Consider the following 14,698-nt stretch of genomic DNA (forward strand, 5'->3'; position numbering starts at 1 on the left):
GCCTACTACACGACTATTTCCCAAATAAATAAAAAAATAGACATGAAAGCTTGAAATAGCTTACTTGTAAAGATTGAGTGATACGAGAATTAGGAAAGATGACTTGCAATACCCAGATGACTAGTAAAATATCATATTATAATAACAGAAATATCAGACCGCTGAATGCCAGGATTGACCAATCAGAATAAAGTATTCCAAAGAGCTGTATTACAAACCACAATAATAGACCGGCATGAAAAAAAATCATCAATATAATGGCACAGCAGTCTCCATGAATATTTACTCAGAAAATACTGGAAAAACATAAAGTGGGATTATATTTAATTACATTCATACTGACTTTTCCCAGAGTATTTTCAAAATAAATTAGGACAGTAAATAACTTCTGATTAAGCCTAAACTAGGTTCCAAAACACAGTGTGAATGGAAACTTCAAGACTCCAACTAAACTGAACCAAAATAAAACCTTGTTCTGCCGCCAGATGAATGTTTGCACCTGGTATGAAGAGGTCAAAAGGAATGAATTGTTCCAAGCTTCATCAGAGATGCATAAAAGTACACACACACACACACACACACACCTGGTGACAGCAGGCAGATGGCCATCAGCAACACATGTTCCTGTTCATGCAGGTTGAGTTTCTTCAAACCCACTTGAAACTTAACCAGCGGCTCCAACAGCTCCAGAGTGTGTCCCGCTACACACACACACACACGGAAGAGAATGTTTGCATGTGTGTATGCATCTGTTTTACATGCAGAATACACCATATTTGACCGCATAATGCCACTGTTGACCAATAACAAATCAAGTATTCCAGAGAGATGTGTATTAATAATAACTAGCTGAATTAAAGAACTATAGATGTTTATTAGAGCTCACCAACAAGTATGTATGTACATGTTTGTGTACATGTTTGTGGTGTGTCTCACCCTTGGTGACATCATTAACGCAGTATTTGAAGTCTGGTCCACCACAGCTCCAGCTCATGTCCTCCAGACTGAACGACTGATTCGAACGCAACATGATGATCTCGATAGCGCTGGACTTTAACAGAGCGATCTGATCTTCTGCTGTCAAATCCCTGAGACACACACACAAACCGTGAGGACTCCAGTGCAAACAGTACAATAATGAAAAAAGTGTGGACTATAGAGCGCAACATTTTTTCTGTATTTTTCAACAAAACATTTTTTTAACGGGCTTTTCATAAAATACTTCATAGAAGAGTTTGCATCATGAACCAAACCAAAAATAAATGTTGGCATGAGTAGTGCAGAACAACTTTTATTATTGTTTCTAAAAAAATTTAAAATAAATGAGCAGTGAAATAATTGAATCATATTTATTTAATAATATTTACAATTATTTAATTTTTAAATATTATTAATAATTGAAAAATTGAAAGTCATGTGGTGTAACCAACATGTAGGTAGCAATTTTGTTGTCATGTGACAAAAATGATAAAACAGAGAAGACCTCTTTAGACCTGCAAGACTGTGAGTGAAGTTTTTAAAACAAATCATTACTTTGTCATATCATTAAATATTAATATTTTGACATTTTATGAAAAGGCACATTTTGTTCAGGTCTTGTGGTGTAACTATAAGAAAACTTCTTGATATTCTTGACTTAAAAATTCAAGAAATTGTAAAAAAAAAAAAAATTAATAATTAAAAAAAATTATAATATATATAATTTTAGTTAATCATTTACATTTTTATAATATATATATATATATATATATATATATATATATATATATATATATAAACTTTTAAATAATAATTACAATTTCAATAAATACTTTTATTTAACCATTTACATTTTTAATAATAATAATTTAAAACATTTATATTTATATTTAAAATTTTAAATAATAATTACAATTTCAATAAATAATTTTAGTTAATCATTTACATTTTTATAATATATATATATATATATATATATATATATATATATACTTTTAAATAATAATTACAATTTCAATAAATACTTTTATTTAACCATTTACATTTTTAATAATAATAATTTAAAACATTTATATTTATATTTAAAATTTTAAATAATAATTACAATTTCAATAAATAATTTTAGTTAATCATTTACATTTTTTTAAATATATATATATATATATATATAAACTTTTAAATAATAATTACAATTTCAATAAATACTTTTAACCATTTACATTTTTAATAATAACAATTTAAAAAATTTATATTTATATTTAAACTTTTAAATAATAATTAAAAGTTCAATAAATAATTTTAACCATTTAAATTTTTAATAATTTAAAAAAATTATATTTATATTGAAACTTTTAAATAATAATTAAAATTTCAATAAATAATCTTATTTAATCATTTACATTTTTTATAATAATAATTTAAAAAATGTATATTTATATTGAAACTTTTAAATAATAATTACAATTTCAATAAATAATTGACATCATTTAAATTTTTTATAATAATAATTAAAAAAAATATTTATATTGAAACTTTTAAATACAAATGTCAATAAATAACTTTATTTAATAATTTAAATGTGTAAAAACAACATGAACACAGTGATTACATTTCTACGAACTTGACATGTTTTAAAATATTTCACATTTTTATCACCTCAGACAGCTTTATTTATCAGTGACCCATCGATTAATCTCGGAGCTCACAGTAGTTCTTTCTTTAAAGGTGTATAATTTTCTTTACTAATTTACTGTTGCGCTCCATTGCAGCCTTCAAGTGGCGTTGCAAATATCGTAATTGTGAGTTCCGAACACATGAAGTCATATTTACCAGCGTGAAATGATTTTGTAAAATTATTTCAATTTCAGTGCTATATTTATTATTTGTTAGCTTCAAGTGCAAGTGAGGCAGGTGTATTCACGTTCATCCAACATGTTTTTGCCATCATTCATTGTATTCTGTATTTGTTTTAGTTTGTCGCCTTCTTTATTGTTACGTCGTGATAATGAATGCCCAACTCGGACGCTGAAGTTTCCCAGGTGCACTTGACGGCAGCATATGATCCGTTTAATACAACAGTAAAGATGTGTGTAAACTGGGTTTTACGTCAATGCCATTTGTCTTGTTTTCGTAACACTCCTTTAGGAACAGGATGTACAAAAGCTCCTGCGGTTGCCCGGACAACAGGCATCTGAGCACTCAACAGCACATGAAAACATGCGGAGATGAGAGTCGTACCTGAATCCAGGGATCATCTTGGCGAATCCGATGACTTTCTGAATGCTGTAGCTGACGAGGTCGGCGAGGTGCGGTAACATGGACAGACGTGAGTTGTCTTCTTCGCTGGAGTCTGGACTGCCCGTGCTGTCCTGATACATCATCAATAGATTACTGAAATTCAGCTTAGTGTCCACAGATTCTACAGAGAGACAGAGAGATGGTGTTACATACACACACACAAATACCACGAGATTTACAAATCCATCTGTGATGAGGAGGGGGGCGTGGCCGGGCTGTGAGGGTGCACGGCCTGGCCACGCCCTCCTCCTCGTCACACCATCCCTTCACACCACTGCATTACTGTGACAACTTGCCCCGCAGAATAGCAATATTTGTGTCCACTTTAACTGTTAAACAATTCACAGACCAATACGATGTAAGCATCAGTTGTGTCCAAAATGGCCAAGTTGAGCTCATTGGACAGCATTTGTGTCATAATGTTGATATATTTCAACTCGTCCCTCCATTTCTTTAAATGTGTGTTCCAGTGAGACACTTACAATGGAAGTCAATGGGGTCAACAATTGGAGGTTTAAAGGCAGAAATGTGACGCTTATAATTTTATAAAAGCACTTACATTAATTCTTCTGTTAAAACTCGTGTATTATTTGAGCTGTGTGTGTGTGTAAGTGTTGTGTGTGTGTGTGTAAGTGTTTTGTGTGTGTGTGTGTGTAAGTGTTTTGTGTGTGTGTGTGTGTGTGTGTGTGTGTTTTGTGTGTGTGTGTATGTGTAAGTGTTTTGTGTGTGTGTGTGTGTGTAAGTGTTGTGTGTGTGTGTGTATGTGTAAGTGTTGTGTGTGTGTGTGTATGTGTAAGTGTTTTGTGTAAGTGTCGTGTGTGTGTGTGTAAGTGTTTTGTGTGTGTGTGTGTGTGTAAGTGTTTTGTGTGTGTGTGTGTGTGTGTGTAAGTGTTTTGTGTGTGTGTGTATGTGTAAGTGTTTTGTGTGTGTGTGTGTGTAAGTGTTGTGTGTGTGTGTGTGTGTAAGTGTTGTGTGTGTGTGTGTGTGTAAGTGTTTTGTGTGTGTGTGTGTGTGTATGTGTAAGTGTTTTGTGTGTGTGTGTGTGTGTGTGTGTGTGTGTAAGTGTTGTGTGTGTGTGTGTGTGTGTGTAAGTCTGAGTGTTGTGTGTGTAAGTGTTGTGTGTGTGTGTGTAAGTGTTTTGTGTGTGTGTGTGTAAGTGTTTTGTGTGTGTGTGTGTGTGTGTGTGTAAGTGTTTTGTGTGTGTGTGTGTGTGTGTGTGTGTAAGTGTTGTGTGTTTGTGTAAGTGTTGTGTGTGTGTGTAAGTGTTGTGTGTGTGTCTAAGTGGTGTGTGTGTGTGTGTGTGTAAGTGTTTTGTGTGTGTGTGTGTGTGTGTGTGTGTGTAAGTGTTGTGTGTTTGTGTGTGTGTCTGTAAGTGTTGTGTGTGTGTGTGTGTGTGTGTGTGTGTAAGTGTTGTGTGTTTGTGTGTGTGTGTGTGTTACCTGGTGAATGGTTAAATGAATCTGATGAAGCGTCAGAGAGAGAATGAAGAGACGCTGCTCGACTAGCACTGCGAGTCACTGGACCCTCTCTGACTGGAGGCTACACACACACACACACACACACACACACACACACACACACACACACACACACACACACACACACACACACACAAACTGCCGTCAGACAGCAAAACTGACATTTACGTCTCTCCACTTATAAAACAAACCTCTTTCAGGACTAGAATTCACAGTCAGGTTTCAGAATGAAATAACTGTTGAAGAAGTCTATAATTCTCCTTAATCAAGATAAATGAAATTAAATCAACATAAACAGCAGTAAACATTCACAGTACATTCACCTGCATAGTCACAGAACTTACAATTAACTAAAGTATACGTATATACATCTATTTTTATGTTATGTGGCCTGATATTAAAAAATATTTGAATTAAATAGCGGCTTTTCTCTGGTGGATAACAAGACAATTATTTATTGATCTATTATAATTAATTATAACTGTTTTATGTTACGGCTTGATATAAAATTATGATGGATGATAATTTAAAAACACTTTCAAACTAACGCTCAGTTGTAGTATTTGACATGTTTTAAGCTAAAACCGGCATCAAAGAACAGAAATGTCAGACTGACCCTGAATCGGACGAAGTCGGAGTACGAGTCGTCGTAAGTCTTGTGATGCGCCTCCACCAGCGTGCTGATGATCTGCATCTGCTCATCGTTCAGTCGAGGTTTCCGCGCCTCCCGCGCCGCCTCCTCCTCCTTACGCTTCAGGATCAGATCCTTCTTCCTCTGCACCTCCTCATCCGTCAGAATGACTGACAGAGAGACAGACAGGTAAAATTACACTTCTGAAACTGTACGACAGCTTTGACTGTTTTCAAAATAGTGGCTTTTCCAGTAACATGTTATTTAAAATGTTAGCAAATGCAGCTTTACAACCCAGAAATGATCATTTTCATTTGAGTGAATCTATTTATTTAAATGTCTTTGTTTTAACCAATAAAATACTGCTGATTTTATGCCTTTACAGTTATATACTGCAGAACTATTTGTAATTGTATATATTAATTAATAATTTTATTTTATTTATTTATCACACATTATACGATACAATTTAATTAAATTATTAATTAATTTAAAATATTTCTAAAATATTTATATATTTAAAATATAATATATAAATAATTATTATTAAAATAATAAATAAATATAAAATATAATATATAAATAATTATAATTAAAATAATAAATAAATATAAAATATGATATATAAATAATTATAATTAAAATAATAAATATATATAATATATAAATAATTATAATTAAAATAATAAATAAATATAAAATATAATAAATAAATAATTATAATTAAAATAATAAATAAATATAAAATATGATATATAAATAATTATAATTAAAATAATAAATAAATATAAAATATAATATATAAATAATTATAATTAAAATAATAAATAAATATAAAATATAATATATAATTATAATTAAAATAATAAATATAAAATATAATTAAAATAATAAATATATATAATATATAAATAATTATAATTAAAATAATAAATAAATATAAAATATAATAAATAAATAATTATTATTAAAATAATAAATAAATATAAAATATGATATATAAATAATTATAATTAAAATAATAAATAAATATAAAATATAATATATAAATAATTATAATTAAAATAATAAATAAATATAAAATATAATATATAATTATAATTAAAATAATAAATATAAAATATAATTAAAATAATAAATAAATATAAAATATAACATATAAATAATTATAATTAAAATAATAAATAAATATAAAATATAATATATAAATAATTATAATTAAAATAATAAATACATATAAAATATAATAAATAAACAATTAAAATAAAAATAATAAATAAATATAAAATATAATTATATTTAAATTATAATTTTGTCTAATATAAAATGTATATAAAAATATCATAGAAAATTAACTATTTATACAAGTACACATTATATCATTTAAATATAATCTACATTTAAATTATAATTTTATACAATATAACATTTTATACAAATTATAATATAAAAATTAACTATTTGAAAAAGTACACAATTTAAATATAATTTTATATAATATAACATTTATAAAAATATAATATAAAAAGTAACTATTTATACAAGGACATATTATATAATTAAAATATGTTTGATATTTAAATTACAATTTTATATAAATTATCATATAAAAATTAACTATTTGAACAAGTATAAAATATATAATTTAAATATCATTTATATTTAAATGAATTTTATATAAAATGTATATATAAATTACAATATAATATTAATTATTAAAACAATATTATATAATTAAAATATAATTTACATTTAAATTATAATTTTTATATAATATAAAATGTTATTTAAAAGATTAGGCAAAAGTTAGGGATTAACTTGTAGTGTAACTAATGCCTTCATCAAAAGAATAGCTTGATAATAGTTCAAGTTCAAACTGAACTTCAAATTAAAGGAGTAGTTTGCAGCTCAGCAAGAAAACAAATTCATAGTAGTTTCAGCAAAAAACAACAAGGGATTGTAGTCAAAGAGTCAATCAAAAAGTGTCTTTCCTATGTGAGATGAAACAGCATAATATTCCCTAACTGAACTCCAAAGCTGGTCTGATAATCAATTAAAATGTCTTAGCAACACCATGAGCAAGCTGGCATCATTTCACAAAACTTTTCACACTAAGTTTGCAAGCTATTGGCTCAAACTCCAAAATCCAGGGGCACGTGAGGACAGCTGCCAACTCACAGCAGTTCCTCACACGGCCAGTATGTGTCTGAATAAACACACATCAGTGAATGACACACACACAGACGTCTGCGTCTACAGCAGTATGCTCGTCCACATCTGATGTGTGTGATGAATGCCTCCCTATGTGAACAGAGAGGAACAGCCTGGCGACGGTGCCCGTCTTTTGCCAGTCTGGCCCGTGTGCCATCTGTCGCTCAATTACGTCTCGGTCCGGGCGTTGCATGAACTTGAAATAATCCCAAAAGTAAAACTGCAGATTTATGTTCTTCATTGGCAATTTTTGCTTAAATTTGAAGCATAAATCTAGCTAAAGTCAAGTCTTGACACATTTTTGCTTCATATAAATGGATCTTGTTTTAACAATGTTAAGGATAACTGGCAAATAAGGTTATCCGATGTGAGAAAAATTTGTGGAAATGTAAGCTTTGTGCCATGTTGGTTTCATACATTAAAAAAAACAAGCGTTTTCTACACAACAAAGAAAGAAGCTCCTAAGTTTAACATCATGATGTCATCAAATAAAACCTGAATGTGAAAAGATGCTGCAGGCAATTAAAGAATTAACTCCACCATCCAGGTTAATTTGTTTACATCGAACATTTCCAACAGCAAAACACACCGATTAGTGCGCAAGACTTAGTCAATTATCCAATCAAATGATTGAAACTTCAATTTAACCAATCCTGAATTGTGACGGGCCTATCAGAGAAAGCAGGAGAAAAGCAGTTTTTTATGTTCACGAACATCTTGATGACATCACAACGTTCTAAAGTGTGAGGTCAACATCTCATTGGCTCACGCTAAGCTTCAACACGACTCTGACCTTTAACCTGTTGTCCTCAGCCGACCACACACGCTCACAAAGAGGTCCTTTTATGCCTCAATTGTATTGGTTTTCACTTTAAGTAGTGATCTGCCTCACACAGCATTCCGCCTCTGAATGAATGCTTGGGTCGACTCATTGTGCAACTACACGGAGAAAAAGCATCATTGTTGGCGCTCCTTCTGTCTCTCAGTTTCACACATCAAAACTCACGCCAAGTTTGGAAACAGCAAACGTTTTTCCCCGGGTGAACTGTGCGTTTACATGAGAACTTGTTGGTCAATATGTGTTTTTTATTAGATGTAAATACTACGTGTACATTTAAATAAAGTAAATATTTTAATTAGTGGTGTTTGCTAATGCAATCATCATCACAACAGAAACTATTCTAAGTGATCAGACTTAAAAATAACAAGACTAACACTACTTAAAACACACTAAAAACACCTTAGCAACCATAAAGCAATGCTCTGACAACCACCCACAACACCGTATCGTGGCATTAAGTATTGCTTGAGCAAACGGCAATAATGGGTGACCGATATATCGGCCAAACCGATAAATTGGCCAAACCGATAAATCGACCGATATTTGGTATTTTTAAATTATCGGCACTGAAAATCACAAGACTATTAGGCATTGACTTATCGGCCAAATAGGTACATTTATCGGCCAATGGCGATAATTTAAAAATATCAAATATCGGCCGATTTATCGGTTTGGCTGATATATCGGTTTGGCCGATATATCGGTCACCCATTATTAGATATTCAGAAATAACGAAAAATACTAAATAAAGATAATAAAAATGTAGTTCCTAAATGTACCACAACTCCCACAATAAAAAAAAAAAAAAACGCTTAATTTAATGCACTTTATCCAAAAATTGTATTTTATCAAATATAGCACACAGATATGCATGTGATTATGAAACAAATATGCGTACAGGACTGTTTCTTCAACTTTGGACATTTTCATGTCCCAGGGGTTCATTATATTTATAAAAACAAACAGGTTTAAACTTTTTTTCAGTAACACTTTCTATGAAGCCTGTATTTTTAATGCATTATAAGGGTGTTCTTAATGCATTATAATGTATGCATAATGCCTTATAATAAACCTTATAATATGTTATATTGTCTCATAAATAATTGTAACAACAGATATAATATGATATAATACTGACCTATTTATGGTTATAAATGCATGAACTCACACTGATGGACACTGATAGTAGACACATTAAATCAACTAGTGAGAGTGTGAAACATGTTTAAACCAGACTTTATCTTTCAAGAAGTCCACAGTGCTGAAAGTGTCTGAAGTTTGAAGGAACACTCAAGAATGTAAATGTTCTTGAATTACACAGAAGTCTTCGGCATCTGTGGGAAGTTTGGCTATTATTAACACATCAATTATATGGTAATTCAGAAAACAGTGAATTTTCATTCTGAGTTCAGTTGCTTCATTCTGTCTAGTACTTAGACATGGCTTTTGAAAATGTTAGGGGCCGTTCACAAGGGACGCGTTCTTGCATTTTAAACAGCTACACAGCACAATGCAATGGAACCGAACACATTTTTCAAAGGCGAGCTGAATTTAAGTTGACGCGGCATCTTAAAAACACAGTGCCATTTAGAGTAGGCTTGGTGACCCCTAAGAGAGCTCTGGTGATCCCTGGTGGGGGCCATGACCCCCTGCTTTAAGAGATGGTTCTTTCATATGTTGATTGGTCAATCAAACTGAGCTGAAGTCCAGACATGTGAAACAAAAGTCATATGATGGTTGAGAAACTCTCACTCACATTCTTTCATCATGCCGATGTCCACGCAGCGTTTCAGACGACACGCCTGACAGTGACGCCGGTTGTCTTTGGTGATGGTGCAGTTCCCATTGAACGGGCAGGTAAAGCTTGCCTTACGCTTCATACTGCGCCTGACAGAGAGAGAGAGAGAGAGAGAGAGAGAGAGAGAGAATTTATACCAAAGATCAAAGCCAACTTAAAAAATATTACATTTCAGAACAATCCTTCAAAATGAAAAAAGTCACTACACTATCCAATTATTAAATCCAGTTATAAATCAAGACATTTGTGATTGAAGCTCCGCCCATATCTTAACCACAAATGCACATGACAATCTCTTCCCTAACAAATCAAATCTACAGTGGAAAACATACAGTGCGACCGATATAGTCTGATTCATGAACAAATGATTGTTTTGAGTCGGTTCTTTTGAATCTACTGCATGAAACATACAGCGCAAAAAGCATAGAACGACTCCTGAACAAATTATTCTTATGAGTCGGTTCTTTTGAATCTACTGCATGAAACATACAGCGCAAAAAGCATAGAACGACTCCTGAACAAATGATTCTTACGAGTCGGTCCATTTGAAACTACAGTGCGAAACACACAGCGCAACCAGCATAGAACGATTCACGCACGAATGATCCTTACGAGTTGGTTCTTTTGAAACGACAGTGCGAAACACACAGCGCAACCAGCGTAGAACGATTCACGCACGAATGATCCTTACGAGTCGGTTCTTTTGAAACGACAGTGCGAAACACACAGCGCAACCAGCGTAGAACGATTCACGCACGAATGATCCTTACGAGTCGGTTCTTTTGAAACTACACTGCGAAACACACGGCGCAACCAGCGTAGAACGATTCACGCACGAATGATCCTTACGAGTCGGTTCTTTTGAAACTACACTGCGAAACACACGGCGCAACCAGCGTAGAACGATTCACGCACGAATGATCCTTACGAGTCGGTTCTTTTGAAACTACGGTGCGAAACACACGGCGCAACCAGCGTAGAACGATTCACGCACGAATGATCCTTACGAGTCGGTTCTTTTGAAACTACGGTGCGAAACACACAGCGCAACCAGCGTAGAACGATTCACGCACGAATGATCCTTACGAGTCGGTTCTTTTGAAACTACACTGCGAAACACACGGCGCAACCAGCGTAGAACGATTCACGCACGAATGATCCTTACGAGTCGGTTCTTTTGAAACTACACTGCGAAACACACGGCGCAACCAGCGTAGAACGATTCACGCACGAATGATCCTTACGAGTCGGTTCTTTTGAAACTACACTGCGAAACACACGGCGCAACCAGCGTAGAACGATTCACGCACGAATGATCCTTACGAGTCGGTTCTTTTGAAACTACACTGCGAAACACACGGCGCAACCAGCGTAGAACGATTCACGCACGAATGATTCTTACGAGTTGGTTCTTTTGAAACTACAGTGCGAAACACAAGGCGCAACCAGCGTAGAACGATTCACGCACGAATGATCCTTACGAGTCGGTTCTTTTGAAACTACAGTGCGAAACACACGGCGCAACCAGCGTAGAACGATTCACGCACGAATGATCCTTACGAGTCGGTTCTTTTGAAACTACACTGCGAAACACACGGCGCAACCAGAGTAGAACGATTCACGCACGAATGATCCTTACGAGTCGGTTCTTTTGAAACTACACTGCGAAACACACGGCGCAACCAGTGTAGAACGATTCACGCACAAATGATTCTTACGAGTCGGTTCTTTTGAAACTACAGTGCGAAACACACAGCGCAACCAGTATAGAACGATTCACAAACGAATGATTCTTATGAGTCAGTTTTAACTTTTTCCGATTTGCATACCTATTAAAAATGAAAAAACACTCTTTATGAGCATGCAAAATAGACTACAAGCATCTCCAAACACACACACACACACAGCGGCTCTGTTTACAGTAAACATCTCACTATCATCCATCCATCACTCCAATCTCACGTCACACTGATCGTTTGATTTCACTCTGGTGAACGTGTTTAAATCACCCGACAGTATTTTTATCAGTGTGATTCCAAGAGAAGAACCTCAATTAAAGGAACGAGACATCTGACAAACACCTGGAGATTCTCTTTCTTCTCTTTCATCCTTCAGCAGACTGATCTCACACAGCTTATCCATCTAATATGTACAGGTGTGTCACATTTTTTATTTGGCCATTGAGTTTTCTTAAAGAGAGCGTCATTAGACAAATCTCACAATCAAAATTACATAAATATAGCGATATAGTCATACGTGATAACTAAAACACAAAAGGCTGCAATTGACGTTAATTCATACATGCTGCGCGCCTCATGAGAGTGAGGGTGAATAAAACAACTCTATTTAGACGTGTTAGATGTAAAAGCATGAGAAACTGGAAAATCAAAAACAAGCAGCTCTGAGCAATAACGAAACTATCTTTCATTTTAATTCTCCACCCGCATGTTTCTGGAGCTGCAGTTACGTATGAAGATGAAACTTTATTTCATCTGCGTCAATGCAAATCGAGCGCCGCAGCTCTTTTCCAGATGAAACTACTAATCAATCTTCTCTCAGAACAGTTGACAGACTCAAAACAAACTATGAAACATTAAGTTGCATAGCATCTGGCAAATATTTATCAGAAGAGTTATAAAACAATAGTTCAATCGAATTACAGACATCAGCGTTCCTCTAGCAAGAGAAACCTCTGCAGAACAGCAAACTCATCTGCTCTGACGGTCACGGATGAACGAATGACCTTTGGGTGGATTTACTGGACAAAAATAACAGCGTCCTAACCAGGTTGTGACAAATAATTCCTCACTGAAAGCGACAAAGATGCTCGAAGTGACAACATGTCAACGTGTTGTTTAAAACACAAATGTTTTTCTTTTTTTCTGTGGAACACAAATGAAGATGTTTTAAGACATGTTCTCATGGCTTTTCCCCCCAATAAAATGAAAGTATACAGTGAACAGGGGCTGTCAAGTTCCAAAAATGAATAAAAGAGCACCATAAACGAAGTCTATTCGACTCTTGTTCTATATTTCAAGTTTAATGAAGTGTAGCTCGCAAATCTCATTGTTAAAATGCACATTTTCAAACTTGGCACGTCGAAACGTCACAACAAGTTTGACGTCAATGAAACCAAACTGCATTAGGGTTATTGCATATCCATTAAACAACCATCCAGTAACTTCCCTGGCTGAAATTTTGGATTTAATAAATAATTTTCCAGAAGAAACATAAATGATGATGAAAGCCAAATCTGAAATACCATGGATCAATATTTCCTGAGTAATCCATTATTTTGTATTGGTGGGGCAAAATTGAATTTTCGCCTATGATTTTGGAGCAAAACTACAGGTGAAAAAAACACCCTTAGAAAGGAGTCAGCATCATGATTTTATTTCTACACAGAGATAGATAGATCTATTACTAACATCAGTTGACTTCAGCATCTCTTGTTGCATTATACGCCAATGGTGTGAGTCCAAAAATGGGAAAAAACACTTTTTTGTGTTGTTTTTCTCAAGTTTGAGTGCCTGTAACTCCAGAAGTATATAAGATATCTTAACATCCTTTTAGATTCTAGTTCAGAACAAACTTTCCTTATTGTATCTTCATTTTCAAGGCTCTAAATTGTTAAATCCCAGAGATACAGGGCTCTCAATGTGGCTCCACCATGCATAAACAGTTAAATTTGACCCATTTTGATGGTGGAAACCCAAATGTGGGTCACACTGTAGGAAGCTAGTTTTTCTTGTCCAACAAAACAAAGATCTAAAGTACAAATAATGTTGAAACTAGAAATGTACATTTAAGTATTCACATAAAAAACAATTGTCAAAATGTAAAAAATACACCATTATTAATAATAATAAGAATAACATGTGGCTCTTCAGTTAGCCAATTATACAATACAACTGATGTATTTTTATGCATTTCTTTATGCAATTTTGAGCCGGTGACCTATGGGTGAGTTGACACGGAATGATCCATTAGTTATCATGCCGCGTAACTGAATGAGAGATTTTTCAAAACATCCCTTTTGTGTGAAGGGGCCTGGGTTGCTCAGCGAGTAAAGACACTGACTACCACACCTGGAGTTGTGAGCTTGAATCCAGGGTGTGCTGAGTGACTCCAGCCAGGTCTCCTAGCAACCAAATTGGCCCAGTTGCTAGGGAGGGTAGAGTCACATGGGGTAACCTCCTCGTGGTCGTGATTAGTGGTACTCGCTCTCAATGGGGTGTGTGGTAAGTTGTGTGTGGATCGTAGAGAGTAGCATGAGCCTCCACATGCTGTGAGTCTCCGCGGTGTCATGCACAACGAGTCACGTGATAAGATGCACGGATTGACGGTCTCAGAAGCGGACGCAACTGAGACATGTCCTCCACCACCCGGATTGAGGGTAGTAACCGCACCACCACGAGGACCTACTAAGTAGTGGGAATTGGGCATTCCAAATTGGGATAAAA

General features: G+C 34.0%; 1 protein-coding gene across 1 annotated transcript in view; it reads right to left on the reverse strand.

The window, feature by feature from the left end:
- vdra (vitamin D receptor a) overlaps nt 1–14,698 on the reverse strand; it is a 33,017-nt gene that overhangs the window by 9,781 nt on the left and 8,538 nt on the right. The window contains exons 3-8 of the mRNA XM_051659260.1: nt 10,194–10,324; nt 5,371–5,555; nt 4,716–4,815; nt 3,217–3,397; nt 937–1,088; nt 585–701 (exon numbers count right to left, since the gene is read on the reverse strand). Coding sequence (XP_051515220.1) covers nt 585–701; nt 937–1,088; nt 3,217–3,397; nt 4,716–4,815; nt 5,371–5,555; nt 10,194–10,324 — 866 coding nt within the window. The remainder of the gene's footprint in view (nt 1–584; nt 702–936; nt 1,089–3,216; nt 3,398–4,715; nt 4,816–5,370; nt 5,556–10,193; nt 10,325–14,698) is intronic.

Source organism: Myxocyprinus asiaticus, chromosome 28 (genome assembly GCF_019703515.2).
Source record: "Myxocyprinus asiaticus isolate MX2 ecotype Aquarium Trade chromosome 28, UBuf_Myxa_2, whole genome shotgun sequence".
Lineage (NCBI taxonomy): Eukaryota > Metazoa > Chordata > Actinopteri > Cypriniformes > Catostomidae > Myxocyprinus > Myxocyprinus asiaticus.